Source organism: Melopsittacus undulatus, chromosome 6 (genome assembly GCF_012275295.1).
Source record: "Melopsittacus undulatus isolate bMelUnd1 chromosome 6, bMelUnd1.mat.Z, whole genome shotgun sequence".
Classification (NCBI taxonomy): domain Eukaryota; kingdom Metazoa; phylum Chordata; class Aves; order Psittaciformes; family Psittaculidae; genus Melopsittacus; species Melopsittacus undulatus.
The window spans coordinates 34,675,164-34,696,123 of record NC_047532.1 but is presented as its reverse complement, the minus strand read 5'-3'; the positions used below and the strand labels follow the sequence as shown (position 1 = coordinate 34,696,123).

Sequence of the window (20,960 nt, the reverse complement as noted above, 5' to 3'; positions counted from 1 at the left end):
ATGGAAAGCTGTGAAGTATTCTATGGATGAGATGGAAAGGGAAACCAAAAAGAGATACAGCAAAATAAATGTATTAAGGTAGATGAGCTCACATCCCGATTAACTGCACATGGTGGCGGAAGGGGCTGCAGGCAGATTATTCCTTGTCTTTTCCTTCTAAGCATTAATGAGCTACGGCAGCAGGGAGCAAGGCCGTGGGGAGAGCAGCCCCAGAATCGATGCTGGGTGACCCCCAGAAGCTTCACCCTTTAGTGCCAGGGGAGTGGGGCTGGCTGAGGAGGGAGGGGAGCAGTATCCACCGCAGCACGGGGTCCCAAGACCCTGATGCTCCGCATGGAAGGGGGAGCAGCCACATGTGCCTGCCCCCATCTGACAGATCTAGGGCATCCAAAAAGTAATCGATGGTGACACTGCAGCGAGGAGCAGAACGATGAGGAGTGACACCACCCACAGGGGCTGCGGGTCGCACTGGCCCCTCGCAGCAACAGTGCTGCAGGGAAGGGGCCTCTGCTGTGCTGAAGCACCCAGGGGCCTTCCAGGCACCTGCTGAGCAGCACCTGCATCCCCCGCATTACAGCAGCCCTTCCCGAGGGGCTATCCTGCCAGGAGAGACCTGTCCTGCAGGCAGCTGGATGGGGTTATTGTCTCAGTTTGGCAGGTGAGAACCCCCATAACAAGGCAACAGCCTCTGGGGCCTTTACCTGGGGTGAACTTATTTAGAGGTTTGCTGTTGCCTGCTCCCAAAAAGCACCACAAAAATAACTCCTCTGGCACAACAGGCTCGCCCCAGCAAGGAACAATGGCTGGCACCACCCTGTTGCTCACAAATCCATCACTCCAGCCTCTTCTCATCACAGGATCTGACATGAGTGTGTTCAGCCCAGAGACACTGGGGAAGGAATCTAGCAGCTGTGGCTGAGGTGTGAAGCAGGGAGGGAGGTTATGAGAGCACAGCAGAAACCATTAACACCCCCTCCATCCCTGTAACGATGGGAACATTTTTGCCAGAAAATAAACCCTTCAGCTACTGCAGCATCCTGTGGGAACTGTGGCTTGCAAGGATGTGGTTCTGGGGCCAACTCCCATGGCTCCACCACAGACTCCCATTTTCTGTGTCTCTTCACAACATCTCCACTTTGATAGTGTATGATCAGGCCTGGAGCATCTGGGACACAGGCACTCTCCTCCTAGCATTCTCCCAACCTGCTGCATTTCCACATACCCCCAACATGGTGGGCCTCAGCAGTGACAGCAACGTTCAGCCAGCAGGAAAGAATTAGGAGTGATGCACTCAAATGCTCACTTATTATAGAGTAAGTCACTGAGTTTTGTGAGTAGCTGCACCATGCACCAGTAATAGCTCTACACCTAACAGGAGGAAGAAGAAGAGGTGATGCTTCCCCATCTCTCCCTGCCAGGCTCCACCTTATGGACCTCTGAGGCACATTTCCTTGTTCACTGTGTGACACACGATTAGTGCACACAGGTGCTGTTGAGGGGAAACATCACATGTAGTCACCTGGTACCCTGTGGGCAAACAGATCCCAACCTAGGCAATCCCATATTACAGATTCAAATGTTTCAGCTGCAATGGCAAATCCTCCCAGGCAAACACCTCCAAATGCAGCAATGTTTTCAGGATGCTGCATGCCTGCTTTTACAGAGGGCACTAGCAGAAGACAGTTACTTGCCAAGGCACTGTACCAACAATTTTCCTGACACCTTTCTGCTTAACCTATTCCCCTAGCTCCCAGGCTCTCTACCTCTATGGCCAGCAGCAGAAGTGCTCCAGGTGCCCAGCTCCTGAGAAGGCAGATATCAGCTCAGCACTTGCTCCAACATGTCCCCTCCCTGGCCTTTGCCCTCCCTCCAGCTCCGCTCCATGGGAAAGGCATAAACTGATGCTCACAGAGGCCACTGTCTCCAGGCCAGGACTCCAGAGTAGGCAAAGGCTGATACCAGTTTCATGAGAGATCAAGCCAGGGCCAGCAGCTGGAGTCTGCTGCAAGCAGCATCAAAACCCAAGCAGCCTGAGGCTTGGTCATTAACAGGCAGCTTTGACAAAAATCCTTATAATCTGGTCTATGCTTCATAATCAGTCCAGACATTGATAATGAGCTGTAGGAATTGCCCCATTCAGAGCCTGAGCCCAGGGAGACCGCTGGACATCCCATATGATCCTGCTGTGTCACAGATGTTAAGTTTGGACACCCGCTGTGAAGCCAATGGCCCAGCTCCCTGCTGGCAGCCATAAATTTCAGCAACACATAATGATCAGTCTTGCTCTATTCTCCTTCCCTGTCGTTCCTCATCTTCATTTAGTCAAACAGAAACATAGCCACTTCTCCCACCCAACTCCTACTGCTGCAGCTCCCACTGCAACCAGTGATCTTAATAATTTAGTCATATGTCACCTCACCAGTGTCAATAGTGATAATTAGTCCAGTATTTCCTCACCAGATATTTTCTCCCAAATATTTTTCAATGCATCCACTTTCTCACCTGGATTCCTAACACCAGAATAAACCAGACAAGGAATTGTCTCTCTTCCCCTTCTCAGTCTCATGCTTTCAAAGTATTCAAAACAGGCTGAGTGTGAAACAGCATTTGCCTTTCTCCCTAGATGTTAGCTAGACACCTTCTGATGGCTCTTGCCATGTGCTCTCGGACCCTTCAAGCACACAAGTCATCTCTGGGATGAAGCAGGCACCAAAGCACAAGAGAGGCTGGGCACAAGGAGGAATCATCCTGTTGAGCTCCTTTCCTGGAGATCTCTACAACTAACTTTATACATATGCTTGTAAGAGATCCCATTAGCAGAATTAAACACTGCACTCACACCCCTCCTGCTCTGCACTCTTCCCTCCACTGCCTGTGTGAAGACATTAGGCTGAGCCACATTAGCCCAAGCAGGGGGCCATTCCTGCTGGCACTCTCTCTCCTTGACATGTCTGTAAGGAGGGTGATAAAAAGCTTTCCAGGTCCTCTAAAGTTACATGACTAAAAAGACAAGTAATTAGAGGGATCGAAGCCAGTTCGGAAGTGAGAGTTCACTTCTGGATGAGCATACTGAAAAGGAAAGTGAAAAGGTTAGAGTTCTTGTCCTCCTTCATTCTCCTAGCACTGCTCTGAAAGTCCCCAGACCATTTCATGCTGGCATCATCCTCATCCTGGCAGCTCCTCCAAAGCTTGAACTCTGCTCGTCCTCTCCCTGTGTAAATTTCCCATCAATTCTCCCTTGCAGAACCATTGTGATGCATGAAGCCTTCTCCTCCAGCTCCTAAGGCCTGGCCACGCCACATTAAAACAGGATTTATGAGCCTCAAGCAGACAAGTTATGCAGTCTGCACTTCTGCACGCTGCATACCAAGTCCCCAGCTGGTTTAAATCAGATTAACTTCACTGATGTAAGACATTTAAGGCAAGAGTGTTCCATGATTTACACCAGCCAAGAAGCTGTTACATTATAGTTTGGCAGCTGCAGGTTTTAGATCTGAAGCTTTTCGGGTTAGGATCCCAAACAACAGTGAAAGACAGCAGCTGAGTGGCAAAACCCATTTATTCTCGGTGCAATATGCTCGCACAGCACATGTTCCACAAAAGTCCTTAGAAAAAAAAAACAAAAAAACTAAGCCTGGTGTTCGGTTTCTGGTCTGCAAAGTCAGTGCCTGTCACAACCCCAAGTCTCCACACAAATCCCTACATCAAGATACCACGGAAATGCCTCTCTTAAAAAAATGATAAATCTGGGAAACTAAAGCCAGGCAACTTTAATGCAAAGGTTGCCAGCTATTGAAAAAAAAAAACTTATAGACTGATTAATACAAATGCAGACAAACACACAAGAGTTTAATATTCAAATTAGGGCCTTCATTTCTGATGGAGGATGCTTAAGCTTCCAATCAAAACTGGCTTCCACAAAGGAATGGTGCTAACAGTATGGAGGCAGATATACCTGCAGAAGTGCACAAGAAGATGCAGCATTCAGGGCAGGAGAAATGGCACAGAAATGTACCAGGAAACTGCCTGAAAAGGAAGGTTTAGTCCTTTCTCTTCCACTCAGCAAAGTGGGTTTTTTACACCAGCAGAGGATGGTTTGTCAGGGCCAGGAGAGTGGCAGGAACCCAGTGCCCTTTCCACGCTGCTTGCAGCCTGCAAGCGGGCAGCAGAGCTGCAGCCTGTCCTGCTGCCTCCCATCCGGTGCTGGCTATGCAGGGAAGAGGCCAGGGAGCCCCACCAGCTCCATAAATCACCAGGCATCCAGTGCAGCAAACCTGACCGCCCGTGCAAAGGAAATATAAATCAGCTTTACTAGCAGCTTCTGAAACAAAAACTAAGCTCCTCTGACTATAAAAATGCTTTTTTAAACATTGTGTGCCCTGAACAGGCTATTGAAAGCCCCATCAGGCTGAGGGAGAGCAACAAGCTTTCCAAAAGATGAGCCAACTTGCAGATTGACAAACTGAGAAAAGGCACTTCAGACTGAGCAGGTTCTCGCTGGCAGGCAGCACGACATGGATATCTTTAGCACACAGTAAAGACAGGGCAGGGAGTGAATTAGTGAGGAGTGAATTAGCCAGCATTAATGCCATCATTTGTACTCAGCCTACTTCAAGGCACCCAAAATGCAGACAACATCAGACACCAAAATAACCTACCCAAGTCTAACGGAGAGTAAAGTACAGCACATTTGCTGGAGCCCACTGAGTGATTATCAGCAGGGGCTGGACTGGATCCTTAGGGCCACCTCACTGCACAGGCTACCTCCCTGCCTGCTCTTCCTTAATGCCTGCCCGCACAACTTAAACACCACTGCCCCATGGCTTCATAAGCTAGCATGGGATGGTTGTATCAGGAGGACAAGGGTAAGTCCAGAGGAAGCCTCACAACCAGTGCAGAGGCAGGAGCTACTGGGCAGAGCCAAACTGAGACACGGCTCAGCAGGGGCACAAGGGAGTCGCACACCCCACTCATATCTCAGCAAAAGTAAGACTGTGCCTGAGATCCATAGCAGGAAGTCTGCAGGGAATATTATGGGTGGGCTGAGGCTGCAGATGCAGAGGAAGCTGCTGATGCCAGTGGTGCTAGCCATGGGAACACTTATTTCAGCTACACACATGTGGAAGTGAGCCACCACCATGTACCATCCACAGACAGCTTTGAGAGGCTGGTCACCTCCTGAGGTGGGGGCATGGCCAGGCAGGACCCCAGGGCTCTCTGCTGCCACTGTGCCCTGCTGCCGCACAGAAAGGGCACCTGGCTAGCCCAGGAGGGGATGCTACCATCACTGGTGTGTCAGGCCAGGAAGGCAGCCAGCTGTGAGAAACCAGGGACCAGAGCCAGGAAGCAACAGGCAGGGCTGGGGGAGCTCAGGGAAAGGTTTGAAGCCCAGGGATGAAACACTCTCTGCGTGACCTGTACAAGATTAGAGACTATGCTGGTCCCAGTAGAAGCACCAGCGGTACAGCTGGGAAAGGAAAATATGGCATTAACTGAGCCAAGCCCCTGCTACCAGCTGCCTTGTTTTCCTGTGATTTATTGCTGTTTCCACACTCAAAAACAGGCACAATAAGGAAACTTAAGCCATCAGAGGCTGCTAATCAGCAAAGCTTTCCAGGAGTTCACCAAAGCCAAGAGGAAAGGCTCAACAACCACTCTCTGCTGATGCCACACAACAGGCATGTGGCACCTCTTTCTGCTGACACCTCAAGGGGAAGGGGGGCTGTAAACACACAAGAGCAAGCATGCTTGCTCCTGTCTCACCTTCCCTACCATCTCAGGCTACAACACCAGGGCCAGCTGCCGTGTGGCACAAGTAACCTCCTGCTACTTACACCAATGGAGACCTGGATGTGGGCACTCTTGGACTGAAGGGCCTGTTACTCTGCAGGAAGGAGTAGAACCCCAGGAGCCCATCCCCAAAGTTTATTAACCTTCCTTGCATTTCAGATAGCACTGGATAACATCTCCATGTAGAACAAAAGGAGAGACTATGTTGCCAGAGGCACCTGCTGCTGCTGCAGCTCAGCAGTGCCTTACCTTTGGGCATGATGCGATGCATCGCCACCGACAAGAAGAAGATGGAGTCGCTGTAGTAGGTCCCTGATCCAGCGCTGAAGTGTTTCTGCATGGCTTCAACGATTGGAAACAGCTTTTCTGTCAGTTCATTCACATCATGGACAGTTACCTGGGAAAGACACCAGAAACACCACTGAGCTGCTGCTCCTGGGGATGGGCCCAGCTCTGCAGCCTTTGCTCAGCCTGCACCAGCATGGGGCGAGGGGGGAGGCTGTTAAAGCACAAATACAGCTGGTGGCATTCCAGCTGCACAAAGAAGTCTGACCTCCCCCAGTCCCTGCACACGACAGACAGCCAAGCGCAACAGGGGAAGGAGGGAAGGATTTTTACAACCATCTTATAAATGTGAGATGGGCAGAGGCTTGAATCCACTCACACAATCAAGCGTGTTCAATGTCTTGTGTTTTTTTTCCTGGTCTGTTCCCACTGCCTACTGCAACCACGTATCTGGTCTTCCATATGGAGTCTATCAGAAGAGGCGACAGTTTGCTCCAGGCTCTGGCATCCTGCTGTTGTGAAGCAAGCCAGACCACGTCACTTACCCTGAGGACCAAGACTTGCTCCCTGCTCCAAAGGCAGGCTGTGACAGGGACACAGCCCGGATTTCCTGAGCCTCAGTCCAGCATGGAGGCAAGCTTTGCAGCACGTCCCGCCGCAGCTGGAGGGAGAAAGGAAGGATGGGCCACAGCACGCCAAGGAAAATCCAAGCACCAGGAGTTACAGCAGAGCTGAGAAACTTCTCTAGATAGATCTCAGCCCACTTGCGCTCGGGCTTTTGCTCAGCCTTGCTGGAGCCCATGGACCAGCACCAGCCCTGGCATGCCTATGCAGGTCATGGCTATGGGCCACAAATAGGAGCCATTGCAAATGTACCCTTGTCAGCTACTGGAATGTTACAAGCTTAGAATTAATTTTGGTCAAAGTCCAATGAACAGGAACTCTGATGCAGGCTGATGCTCGTTGTACACACAGAAGGACACAGGTCATTGAATCTCATAAGACAACTAGAGGGATTGTCAGGGTAATTAAGAGAGATGAGGGACACGACCCCATTGCAGATAAGGGGGAGTGCAGGAACTCAAATATGGAGGTCACACTGCTTTCTTCAGGCCAGGGAAAGCAGGAAGAGTGCTGCAGGAATGTCAGTGAGGATACAGCTTTGAAGTAGTACTTGAATTTTGGAAAGGGGAGCCTACACCTCCTGTCTGAGGGATACCGAGGCACTGCCCCAAGCTGGCCCTGCCTTCAGCAGGAAACTCAACTCCATGATCTCCATAGGTCCCTTCCAAACTAAACTACTCAATGATTCCTTGGTTTCACACCTTTTCCCTGCTAAAACTTTTAACTCCTTAAGAGAAAGGAGCCCTGCATTATACACTTAAACATGCAGGTCTGTAATGCATGTAAGGCACTTGCCTTAAAAAAAACAATCAAACCAGCAATTAAACCAAATCAAGTGCTTCAGAGGAAAAGGTGGCTCTGAGCTGCGCAATGACCATCCTCTCTATGGGATGCACCAGGGGCTGCTGTGATGCTCAGCAAGTCTGGTGCAGAGATGGAGGCAGTGAACAGTCTGGACCTTATTTCCCCCTGCCCTTCTTGCAGAAAATGTTACCCAGACAAAAGCACTCTCACATTAGAGCAGAGCTCACTGGAGGCAGGGAGTTGCTCATGGCACCCTCAGTATGCCGAACACGGCGAGGTGGTGGGCCTGTCCTGACCATCTGCAGGATGGCAGAGCTCATGGTGGGGTACATACAGCCACAGCAGAGTCCCACAGCCCCTGCCCTCAGGAGAACACCCCAAACACCCGTCATCATCTGGGCGCGATACAAGAGCACTTTGTGCAAGCTCCATGGCCAGGGTGTCCCTTGGTGGGATGGCCACACTGCCAGCGTCCCGGCTGCTGGGCTTGCGGCCAAGCGCCTGCAGGAGGAAAAACACAGAACACCATGTACCAGGAAAATGCATTGGAGAGCTCATCAGCAGCACACCGGGCTTTGGACAGCACAGCATATTCCCCAGGACACCACGGGGGAAGAAACACCGTTACCAGTAACATTACAGCAGCCGTGCCAAGCTGCGCGCCGGCATCACCATCACAGTTAGCATCAGCAGCACCGCAGGAACAGGTGGCAGAGCAGCTCAGCAGCATCAAGCGCGGCCACCAGCAGCGATCCCAGGTGACCAAATACAACAAAACACAACCACTGCCCAGGGGCAAAGGCACTCGCCTATGCACAGAGCTGAGCACCACCAGCACCTCCACCACTGGGATGTACGATGGATGCTCTGCTCCCAGCCCAGCTCAGCAGGGACAGCTTTGGGGCCTGGCCAGACTGGAGAAGCATGGAGGAGAAACACAGCACCTGCACTCAGGAAAGGCAACCTGAGGTCTGCACAGCACATAGAAACAGCTGAGCAGGGGGAAAACAAAGTCAAACTAATACTAGTCATCTCTGAAATAAGCAGTGCCAAGCACCAGCAGACAAAAAACATGGGAAAAATACTCCTGAAACTTCAGACACAGCATTATCTGCCTCCCATCCCCTGCCAATGAAAACAGGAAAATTTGTGCTTTTTGCCCACCCTTTGGTTAGGCACTTCTGCAAAGCAAACTTCTGAGCAGCTGAATTTTCCTTCCGCAGCCACAGGCCAGCCTCTCCAGGACTGTAAGGGCTTCTCCTCTCCCCGCTGCTGACTTCAGCACAGCTTCTTGATCTGCTGCTAATTTTGTACTTTGCTATTTATTTGTGTAGCAGCTTTCAGTAAATCCCTGTGGCTAAATCCAACCATGTTTGCTGAGGGCATTAACGAAAGTTAAGTTCCAGGGGTTTCCTCTGTAAGTAGTTTCATAAACACATGTCCCACACAGAGAAAAGACCTTTTCAATTCATTCACTAGGAAAAACCAATCCCCATTTTGTTTCTCGTCAACTTTCCCTCCTTCTCACACCGGATATCTCTTCAGCTCTCTTGTAAGAGAGCCACAGCAGCTCAGTTACATTCACTTTAGCATCTCTTCTCGCAACACTAGACCCACGGGGAAGTCAGCGTTTGGCAGCATCCTGCACAGGGCTGATCTACACAGGCCTGATCTACACTGGCCACTAGCAAGAGAAGCAAGCAGAGCAGAGTTAATCTTATTCTCGCAGGGGAACGGAATAAATAAGCGATATGAATCAGCACAAGGAGTCAGGAGCACGAAGCCCAGAGCTGCAGGAAACGGGGCGAGTCGGGGCTCTTTGTAAGCACAGTATCGGTCACTGGGACATGCCCATGCTCGCCCCGGGCGTTTCCCACTCGCTGGGAAGCAGGAAAGGCTGCAGGATCACCCGCAATCCACGGGACAGGACATGCTCTCTGCAACAGCCAGCGGAGAAGCTCTGGTAAAAGTCCAGGCTCTCTGAGGCCGAGGCATGGGCAGGAAGACCAGGTGCTGGCTGGGCTCCGGCGTGCGGCAAGTCCTTCGTCGGGCACCGCTGCTCGCAGTGCTTTCCGGCCAACTTCCTCAGTCCGCACCGCTCTCCGCCCCACACCAAGCAACCGCGCAAGCAGCACAGTGCAGAGCAGGAGCTCCATCTGCCGCTCGCCGCTGTCACGCTGCACTCAGAGCTTCGCATCTGGGCCACATCTGTACAGGCACTGCACTTGCCTACGTAAAGCCGTGTCATGACTGCCCCAGGTCTGCCCTGTCCTAGGGCCCAAGCTGCTCCACACACCCTACTGGTGTGCAGCCCAAAGCCCCTCTGCTCTCTTCTCGGCAGGTGGCAGCTGGCTGCTTCCACCTCCAGGTGATTTTGAAGGTTCCTGAACTTCCTTAGGGAAACAGAAGAGCTGGCTCATGACCTTCTCCAAGGGTTGCAATCCAGGTATGATTCCTGGGCTTCACTCCAACAGGGGACGCAATTGATCCCAGCTCTGTTGGGAAGGGGGACAAGGACAGCTCTGAAGGGAAAACCCAAATCACAACCTCATGAGGAAAAAGTTCAGGGATTTTATCAATCCTGCATTTTATCAAGCTTTGTCTCTGGGCCTGCTCTAAGAAAACAACATAAGAACTAGTAAAGCATCCTAGGGACACCAGGTGAACCAGGAAAGGAGAAGTCTCAGGATGGAAATGGGTTGCTACTGAAGCTATGATTCTACCTGAGCATTCAACATTTTAGTGGCACCAAAGGTCCAAGCTAGGGTGATGTTTCCTGCTGCTAAAGAGGAGTAATGATGTAGGCTACACCAAAAATAAAGACCACTGTCGCCCACTCGCCCACCAGAAACTGTGCAAAGTTAGGGGCAAGGCTATATGCTCAAGCATCAGGGAACAGTGTCTGCTCCGCACTAGGAACTCTACCCACAAACACGTAAGTGGATGAACTGCCTGCCAATCACAGGCTAGCTAATGAAACCAGTGCACATCAGGCTCTGCCCAGAGAGAGGAAAGGTGTCCCACTGAGCACATGCCCATGAGATCTCACCTGAGCCCTGCAGATCATACTGCTTGCTTACACCCAGGAGGTCAGCTCTGGCCCAAGACCTAACCACCAAGCTGTCAGCTAGGCTTTGCTGTGAGACCACAGCACCAAAGATGCCCACTCTGGAACAGGCACATTGCTGCATATCCCACCCCATGCACATTCAGCTCACAGGCCTGTGTCCCCCTGGAGAAGCTGTGCTGGCAAGGCTGCCCTCAGAGTAGTAATTTGGTTTCTGAGAAGCACAGACAGCAGTAAGGCAGCCACATGTACCAAGGAGTGTCTGGGAAGGATCTGCACACTGTGGGGGGCTCATGTCCTACTCCATGCACATACAGTATCGCATGGGGATACAGTATCACAACCATGAGGGCACCACATTTTCACTGCACTGTCATGAGGCAGCATGAGTCCACCCAGCTGTGACAGACACACAGAATCACAGAATCAGCTTGTTTGGAAAAGACCACCAAGTCAACTGTTACCCCAGCACTGCCAAACCCACCACTAAACCATGTCACTAAGGGCAAACTGGTTTCCCCTCAAGATCAACCCTTATGACTGCTCTGCATGATCTCCACTTGTAGCCATCCCTCATCTGCCCCCCATAGTGGCCCACATTGTATAGCTGCTGCCCCTACTTCCATCATGGCCATCCCTCACACCCCACAGCTGCCCCTGCTGCTCCCTCATAATGTTCCCTCACGATCTCCGAACTGCCCCTCACCCCTCATGGCCACCCCTCACATCCCATGGCTGCCCTTGCTCTCCCTTCATGATCTCCCCTCATGACTGCCCCTTCTCTCCCTCACCATCTTTCCTCATGGCTGCCCCCCCTTTCCTCTCACCATCTGTCCTCATAGCCAGCCCTCCTTTCCTTTCATGAGCTCTCATGACTGCCCTCCCTCTCTCTACTCATGAGCTCCCCTCACCCTTGATGGCCACCCATCATCTCCCCTCATGACCTCTTCTCATGACAGCCCTTTGCCCCTCATGGCCCACCTTGTCTCCCCTCATGTTCAACAGTGTTTAAATTAATATTGTCCCATTTTTGTACAACAGCCACATGTATGCACTGCAGGGCCTGTTTCCAGCTCCCCACCCATAATGAGGACTAACCATATGCCAGCTACTTTACTGCGTATACTCCCTTCCCCACCCTGTGTACTCCTGCCTCTGCCTCTTTTTGCTTCTCCCACTATACAAACCTCACTAACTCAGCTACAAGGCCAGATCACAGCAGAGCAGACTCCGCTCTGCACTTCATGGGGGTGGGTGTTCAGCACATTCTGGACCAGAATCTGATCCTCTCCAATGCTCACCGCTGTGCACATCCCCTCCCTGCAGACCACTGAGCACAGCCGGCACTGTGCAGGTCACTGGCCATGATATGGGACCTGACTGGGCACAGACACTGCTAAAGTACTGTTTAAAGAAAAGGAGAGGTGGGACTGTTTACCAACGACAAACAATGTAGTATGAACAACACAGTTTACATCTCTAGTTACATCTTGGGAGAGTTCAGCTAATATTAAATACCTGAAAGAAGAGAAATTAAAAGTTGCAGCAGAAGCAGAGGCCACTTCCAAGCAATACTCTGCAGCAGCAGCTGAGGACACGAGTCAAGTTACTAGAGCCTCTGAACTTAATGATCCTCCAGCTTTCAGACACTTTAATGTGAAAGAAAACTTCACTTTGCATGGACTGCACCGACTACATTTTTGGAGGTAGAACTGTATCACTGGCAGGTAGCAGGGTGGAAATCCTTCACCCTTTGCAGGCTCTCCATTCCCTTTATTGAGAGCCTCTAGCAGCAGGACGAAGGCCTTTTCCGAACACACTTCCACAGGACCACTTGGGAAGCTATTTACATGCAAGCATATGTGGAGCTTGTCCTGAGGGGCTGAACTAGGGCTGGGTCTCTGCACTTCTCATAGCCACTGCTGTCCTCCAGCACAAGTGGTTTAGCAGAGACGTTCCCAGGACACGCAGCCAGCAGATCCTGGGTAAGAGAACCCCCCAGCTGCACCAGGCCACCTCTATGCCAGGTGCTCACACAGAACAAGCCCTCCAAAGGCTTCACTGGGGTGGGCACTGAGGAGAGCCGCAGCCGTTCCCAGCACAGACGGGAAGCAAACACCCTCTGTGGGGAGCTGGAGCAAGGGCTGTCAGTGAGAACGTTTGTCTGTGGGGAGCTGCTAGAGTGCTGCTCTCTTCGCCTAACAGGAGCACGAACGCTGCTAGGAGCCCCCTCACGATGACTCCTCGCAGGAAGGCGGCTCAGCAAGAGCCCAGAGAACGCTCCACATCGAGGCATTCCAGCAGTCCGCGGCCGCGCCTCCCCGCCCGCCTTCGCCCCGCACCTGGTGCCGGAAGGCGGCGCCGCGCAGGTCCCGCAGCAGCTCGAGGCCGATGTCGCGGCTGGCGCCGTCGGTGACGAGGTGGATGTGCAGCACGTCTCCGCCGCCCAGCCGGCCGTGCCGCAGCAGCGACCGCAGCGCCGCCTGCCCCTTGGCGCGCAGCGCGGGGCTCCGCTCCGCCTTGGTGAACATCATGAGGAGGTGCAGGTCGCGGCCCGCAGCCTCGCCGCCGCGCTGCGGATGCCGATGCACCGGCGCGGGCGGTGTGGCGCGGAGGCGGCGGGTGGCGCTGGAGAAGGTCTCGCCGCCGCCGCCCAGGTAGTAGAAGGCGCAGACGGCCAGAGCGGCGGCCGCCGCCAGCGCGCACGGCTGCCAGCGGCCCCAGCCGCGCGCCGCGCCGTACAGGGCCGCCATTACGGGGCGGGGCCGCCGCGGCGGGACACAGCCCCTCCCGGTCCGATCCCGCCCCTCCCGGTTCGACACCGCCCCCCGGTCAGAGGCCGCTCACAGCATACAAAGGTTTAATCAAGTCCGGTATTTACAATCGTTACAGGATGTACAGTCGAGTGGCTACAAAGGTAATAAATGCGTCTGCTCTCATTTACAATGACCGGCTACCGGAAACTACGTTCAACTTTTAAATACAAAGTCTACAGCCGGACTGAATGTTTGTAAGTCCTTTACAGCTACGCCTTAAAGGGGAGGAGTGCATAGGAGACCACAAGCATTTTACTGCTGGAATGCTTAAAAACCAAGTACAGAGGAACAGGTGGATAAAGGGGAAAAAATAAAAATGGTTCTTTCAGACAGAGCAACCTCTCAACTCAAGGAAATTATTTCTCAATGATTTCTATCAAAATATGGAAAATCTGGCACTGTAACAGAAAAGCGAGTGTTTTTTTTTTTCTCCTCTGTCATGTCCTTCCATGGGAAGAGAAACAAGAAAATACTGTATGCAGAAAGGTAAAGCAAGCACGTGAAAGGGGCTAACACACAGTGGTATGTTCATCCTTTTCCCCAATATTGCCTTGCTGACGCTGTCCCTGGTTTAAAAATGTGTTTCTGTGCAAGCAAGACCTCGATGGCTCTTCAGGCTGCACAAACAAGTGGCATGAACTGTAATTTGGGAAAAGGCATGCAGCTGTGAATGTGCAGAGGGCAGTTTACGGAACTGACTCTCAAAGTACTTTCAGTGTATTAAGTAATCAGAATATAATGCACTTGGTCCTTTTAACAGCGTAAAAATATGACATTCCTTAGACCTTGCACATCATTTGTCATTCTATCAAAGGGTCCTTTTAGCAGCCATTGTGTCACTTGAGATTTTCATGATGAAGAAGCAGAGTAAATATCCACACTTCAAAACAGATGGCTGCAGAAAAGCACCGAAGTTGTGGGAAACATCACAGCCAACCCTATCCTTAGTCTAGTTCTCCCCCTTTTTTCTTCAGTGCTACAAAGTTTTTGCTTCATCCAGGAGAACTCTGGTAATTTGGGCAACATTTGTCTACTGACAGCATACTGCAAAACAGGAGAAACTTCCTCTTGTATGCGGGTTTGCTGACAGTGATTGAAAGGTCTGGTTGCATTTTCTAGAACTGTTTCAGCTCAGTATAAAAACAGGTAAAACATAAAAAAACCCAAAGTGAAAAATGCAGTATTAATACAGGTCCTTTAATGCACTGACAGAAAAAGCCACAGAAGGTATAATGCTGCCTAAACCAGGCAGAGGACTGACACTTATTTCAGTGACTTCTTGGATTAGGTCCCAGTTGCTAAGGAGACAGAAGTCCACAATGTGCTAATGAACAACCAAAGCAGGAGTTCAGACTGCAATATCTGTAGCTTGTGGAAGCAAAGACAGACTTCTACAATTTAACACCTTCACCCAACTTTATAAGAACATATTCCACCTGTCTTAATATACTTCAGTGGCATAATTCAGTATAACTGTACTGTATTGGCATTAACATAAAATATGAAACCTTGTGAACAATCAAAATAATGCAGACCACTAAGGAGATGCCACAGACACCAACATGCAACAGAAGTAAATTACGCCTCTGAAATCAAGGTGCATTAGAATATATGTTGAGCTCATGGACATCTGTCTTTCCAAGAGACTTTTGGGACACATGATCTAACTCTGGCTGGAAAAAAAAAATAAGAAAGATAAATCATCTTTCAATGGACTATCTGGTAAATCACTAAAAATCCATGTGAAAGCTGATTTTAAACTGTGTCACACATCTACTGCTCTGTATTTCACCAATTATAACCTACTGTATTTCATACCTACATAGAAAAATGAACTGGAATTGAAGCTTTTTAATATCAGGTACAGAGCAGATGTTAACCTAGAAAAGAGCCTATTATTCTAGTTATACTCAGATATATATAGTAATAAAAATGGAAGTTTCCTAATGTTATCGAGTAAAAGATTAACACTTGGGAACTTGATAGGGAATCCAGATCTTCAGCACCCTGGTGATAATCATACTTTGTACTATTATTGGAGGTTTAGTCCTGTGAGTTCAGAGCACTGAGCTGGCCCATGTCTGGTGGGACTAAGCCCTCAATACATTTAATGTAATTTAATGGCATTTTTGCTGATGAGCAACATACTAACATGTATTGCACCTGATCTGGGAAAAAAAATAAAAAATTTTAACTAAATGTAAATAGGACATCCTAGCATTCCCGTAAGGACTGGGGAACAAGGCTGCAGGATTGGAAGTAACACACATACTCCCTGAACCATTAAACTACAGAGCTCCTGACAAGAAGTAATACAACCTGTGGGTCAGGTATGTTAGTAGACTGACACTGCTTCCCAGACAGATGGGATTTGGAAATGAAGCACATTGAACTGCAGAGCTACAGGAAAGAAACTTTTTTGTCTACGGGAAGTCATCCTGCAAAATTTGTCACAGATTTTTGCAGCTGAGAAGTAAAATACTGGTGGAGATTTAAAATAAATATCTCAAGCGTTTTCTAGCAGTATGGCTTGAGATAGTGATTATGGCATTAAGTTTATTTAGCTTTACATTACAGCCAGTCGCACTACATACTGCCTGTCATGCAGGCTGCAAAAGACAAATCTGTAGAAAAAACTATGTCTAAAGTGTATACTATACATAGTTACATTGTCCCATCTGTACACTGGGAATTTTACTTTCTCTAAGGTCTACTAAAACATCCACTGCTGCTAAATACTGCAGATTAGGAAGTATATTATAATTTCAGATAGCTATTTAACTTACTTGAAATTACTACTTACAGCTGATATTCCTACATTTCTTATCATTCAGACTATATGGACTCTTTAAATGGGCAGATTCTGCTTTTCCTAGCACAGTAAGACCACACATGAAGCAACAAGTGGCATGTAATATTCTTCTGCTTGGAAAAAGAATCTATTGGACAATTCTAAAATGCTATTAACTTTGCAGCAATAATAATCCAGATGTGATGAATTATTATATATTTGATGCAAAATTATAAATATTTGAAGTGTCTTGTTAAAATTTAACATGTCAGAAAGTTTAATTTTACCACAGGTTACAGAACTTTTGTACCCAATTTTGCTGATCTTAGCCAGCTTGGAGAAAAAAAAAATTAATTTCCAGACTATATTTAAATAGCAGGTTAGCATAATGCCATGGCTGTTAGGATTATTAAAACCTCACATTGATGCTATGCTGCCTAAAAATTCTCTTTGAGTTGTCCACAAGGCAGACAGAGCATAAACAATTGCATTTGCTAGTTTTGGGCTTCAGGTGACTACCATCCAGGTATTAAATAACCTGACATAAGCATGTATCTAGAGACACCATTTATGCATGCACATTTTCAGAGTGGAGCTCATACCTGAATCAAGCAAGTTGTGTTGCTGTCCTTGGAACACAGCTGGAGACTACGTTCATCATTACTTTACAAAACATGCAGTGAAACTCCTAGGTTTTCTTGTGCATATTTTAGTTTAGAAAACAGATATACATACACATCTTTGCAGATTATATAAAGGATACTGCTTCCTGACATAAATGGCTGATTGCCCTATATATAGGGTGGCTGCATTACATGAGAAATTTTATATATTCAGTCTAGGGCTAGTAGTGAAGACATCAAAAAGTAACACAGGCTTCCTAGGTTTGTTCTACACAAACTCCATTAGCTCAATATTTATTTCTGTGTCTCAAAATTCAAGTCTTGATGTCAAAAGACTACAAATCTCACATCATGTCCAGAGGATAAAGTATTTTTCATTAAAGGTTCCACATACTTATTTAAAAGTATACTTGCTGCGCAGAAAGCTTCATTTAAGAGACAAAAGGTAAATAGACTGCTCTTAAAAGTTTGGTTCTCCAGGATATACATCTATTGTGACTGACCCGCAGCCACTAACATAAAGGCCAGCCCGGTGTAAAAGCTTCCACTGTGAAAGAGCTTGCAAAAGAGCAGGAATTACCACATCTTGTTATTAATAGCCTACCTCTAACCAGGGTCAGCATAGGAACAAGAGAATCTGTTAAGTTACACAAACAGAAGGACAACCAAGTCAGTCATTACCCAATTTCCCTTCCAAACAGTCCCAGAAAATGCAATCCAGACCTTCTTTATAGCACATTCTTTACAGCAACAGGGAGACAGATGACAGTAGGCAGACACTAAATAGCAAAGCTGGTCTGATCATCCTGCCATCCAGAGTCTGCAATGCATGCAGCTTTGCTCTGCTACCTTAAGGTACAAACCACAGACAAGCTTTGCACTTGCTAACAGGTACTGTTTTTATACTGAGCTAGCAGGTATTCCTTTTTATAAATATTTTCTTCAGCTGCTGAGGTATACATACTGTAGAACATAAAACAACTCATACTTTTCCCCCAGCTACCACAATCTAAAGCTACACTGGAATGGTCATTTCATCCAAACTACCTAACAAAACACATATAATTCATTCTGTTAAAGTAAAAAATGACTTGCACTACAAGGATCAGGTTATTTTTCTTCTTGACACTTAAGACTTCTGGGAATCTGACTGCTGGAAACGGTTTAGCTTCTCTGGATTATTTGATGCCATTTGAGAAAAGTCACGGAAAATGTCCTGATAAATTTCATCTCCTGGGTGGAAAAAGAAAAGGAAAAAAATTTTAAATACATTTGTGTTTAAATCACCCACCATTACACAAATGCCCTATTGTGCCACCAATTAGTGTAACACTTATTCATGTCTAAAGATTGCTTAAAGATGGAATGATGCTGATGTGAACTCTTTGGGACTGTTTACTTGCATGCATGTTCTGTAGAAGCAAATTAAACAAAGCCAAACTATACCTGAAAGTGTGTACCTCACAGGCAGCCACACAGAGGAAAGTTCAGAGTTAGAAAGGAAAAAAATGAAAGCATTTTAAAGCAATGTAAAAAGAAAAATGTTTATTAGCTATTAAATAATAAAATCCTTGTTTTTTCAAGGAGGTGCTAACCAAGATTCTCTTCAGAAAAGTTGCATTATAGCATAATTTGTAATGTAAATAAAGTTTACTTGGAAACACAGGTCAGAAGTCTTACAGACAGAACTCTATGAAAAAAAAACAAATCAGCAAGCAACAGTATTGAAAAAAAATCAAACAACAAAACAATCCTAAGAATAGAAATTACTGTTCATATCTCCTTTTGGTCTATTACTTCAGCAAAGATAGATTTTTACATGTATTACTGAACATCCATTACGTCTTTTAGTTTTATCTAAAAGAGTGATTATATTTTCCTTAAACATCTTTACCCTTTGTGCTTAAACACAACTCGACTACCAGGGCATATCACAAAATAAGGGATAGCAGCAATTTCCACCAGGCCTGTCTCCCTCCCCCTTCCTGTCTACACAGGAAAACACATTCAGGAATGATTAATTCTTGAGCTCCTGCCAACTCATTCTTTCGCCACTTTAAAATGGACATTTTTACATTCATCTGCTGCAGCATTTTGGGCCTTGAGTTCATGTTTCACTTTAAAACATTAACCATACCCTATTGCCCTTCAAAGGAAATTAAATGCATAAAACATTTGGTCTGGTCAGGAACTATGCAGCTACCCAAAGTCTACTGTCTTCCCAACGCAGATAATGACAGAGGACACAAGATCCCAGCACTACAGTTTCTTGCTGACAGCTTGATTAATAGCATAACAAAGAAATTAACCCAAAAATCTTTCTCACCTTGTATTTGAACATGAAGATTTTATCTGACACCCCCCCCATATGACTGCAGAAGTATTATTCCAGAACTTTTTTTCCCAAATGGCAGTTTAAAACCCAATATTTTTGTATTTAAAAGTTTGCAGTACAGTGAAAAGCTGCATTGTCTGGATTTTTCCATCTTTTAATGCACATTTCCAACAACAGAACTATTATTCTTTTGGAGATGAGATTCATTCATTTGAAAACACTTTCAGAAATGATAACTGACGTTTCAGATATATTTAATGTGCACGGCATGTGGGTTTATATCAAACTGTAATGACACAATTCTTCCCAGACTTCAAAAGATAAAATTCATTCCATTCTGCTTTACTAGGAAAAGTCAGTTCTAGTGAAATTCCCTTTTGGTTTTCAGATTTAGTTTCAAGTATGTTCTAGAGATGAAGCAGGCACAGGACATGTTTCACCATAATGGTTTCTGGTTAATACTTGCACTGGGAGATAAGCGCAGAATGGAGTTGTAACATTCACCAAGAGAACAGCTATGATGAGCACAAATAATAGTTAAGCTTGTATGATAAAACCAATTATGCTTTTAATACAGAAGTGGGTTCCACTGGTGAACTAGTACTGTAGGTTCAGGTTGCCATATTTGGTTCTTTCAAATTAAGTTGAAATAAAAACAAAAGCTATTTCTGCAAGATAGAGCTAAAACCAGACCCTCCGTGTATTACATAACAAAAATATTACATACAAAAATAGACTAAAATAAAGTGCCCCTTTAGTTTGTATGCTGCATTAAAATACTTAATACTGTAAACCTTATAATTATTTTAAAATCTTACTTTAAAATTGAAATCTGGAAATTCCCTTTCCAAGCAATGTTTTCCCTAAAGTGCGGATTTTACGTACAAAAATACTATAACACTGCTTTACTGTGTAACACCAGAGTAACTCAAAAGGCACACATCATACATTCAAGAAAAGATAGCATTACTAATATCAGTTAGCAGACATACCGTAGCACCAGAAGATGAGCACTCCAGTATTATACAAGAAACAGTACAATGGTGCATATGGCTTCTACCACCAGAAATTAACATTTTTGTGGAACAAGCTGGTTTCAGCTAGCTCCCATTCTAGGAATATTTTGGAAGACCAACTGTACCTTGGAAAGCAATATATAAACATTCTCTCAGTAGCTCCCACGAGATGGGTGTATTTAAATTAGATATGTTGATGCCATTACCTACATTAGTAATTGTTGCTCAACTGCATTACTAAACTGGAGAAATAGGCAGTTGGCTTCACTCTGATGACAGCAAACTCACACATTGGTATTTACCCTCATGTAGCTTCCAGCAAACATACAATTGCCTTGAAAAATCCTTATTTTCATATAGAATCATAATTTTGGAAAACAGGAGTTCTAAAATAAGGGCAGTGCAGATAACTTAACATGTATCTGCAGTGAAAAAGACCTGCCTCCTCTATGACTAGGCAAAGGTATCATACCTCACAAGAGCAGAGACAGGTTTTGTGCTTACACTTACACATTGACACAACTGTTCAATAGCAGGCTAGCAGACATTAACATTTAAAATGCTCAAATATTTGCTTCAACTTTCAGAAGAAACTTCAGCAGTAAGTAAAGAATCAAGCAGTGTAAGAGCTATGCTGTTCAAAGATGCAGCAAGATCTCCTGGCTTGGACACTGTGCTACAGCTTGTGGCCTGAATTTAACAATAATTCTAATGCTACCCTTCCCCTGATTTTGGGTAAGCTTCACCCATTCGGCAGCTCTACTCGCCTTTGTCAATCTCGCCTGTTTACAAGGATCAGATACCATCTG

General features: G+C 47.0%; 2 protein-coding genes across 3 annotated transcripts in view; both read right to left on the bottom strand.

Moving 5' to 3' along the window:
- XXYLT1 (xyloside xylosyltransferase 1) overlaps positions 1 to 13,323 on the bottom strand; it is a 34,583-nt gene extending 21,260 nt beyond the window's left edge. Inside the window, exons 1-2 of the mRNA XM_034064122.1 lie at positions 12,913 to 13,323; positions 6,040 to 6,187 (exon numbers count right to left, since the gene is read on the bottom strand). Coding sequence (XP_033920013.1) covers positions 6,040 to 6,187; positions 12,913 to 13,323 — 559 coding nt within the window. The remainder of the gene's footprint in view (positions 1 to 6,039; positions 6,188 to 12,912) is intronic.
- A 90-nt stretch (positions 13,324 to 13,413) lies between these two features.
- The window catches only part of ACAP2 (ArfGAP with coiled-coil, ankyrin repeat and PH domains 2), a 68,201-nt gene continuing 60,654 nt past the window's right edge, over positions 13,414 to 20,960 (bottom strand). For both annotated transcript variants that reach the window (XM_031047206.2, XM_031047207.2), the window contains exon 23: positions 13,414 to 18,033. In XM_031047206.2, coding sequence (XP_030903066.1) covers positions 17,930 to 18,033 — 104 coding nt within the window. In that variant the 3' untranslated portion in view covers positions 13,414 to 17,929. The remainder of the gene's footprint in view (positions 18,034 to 20,960) is intronic.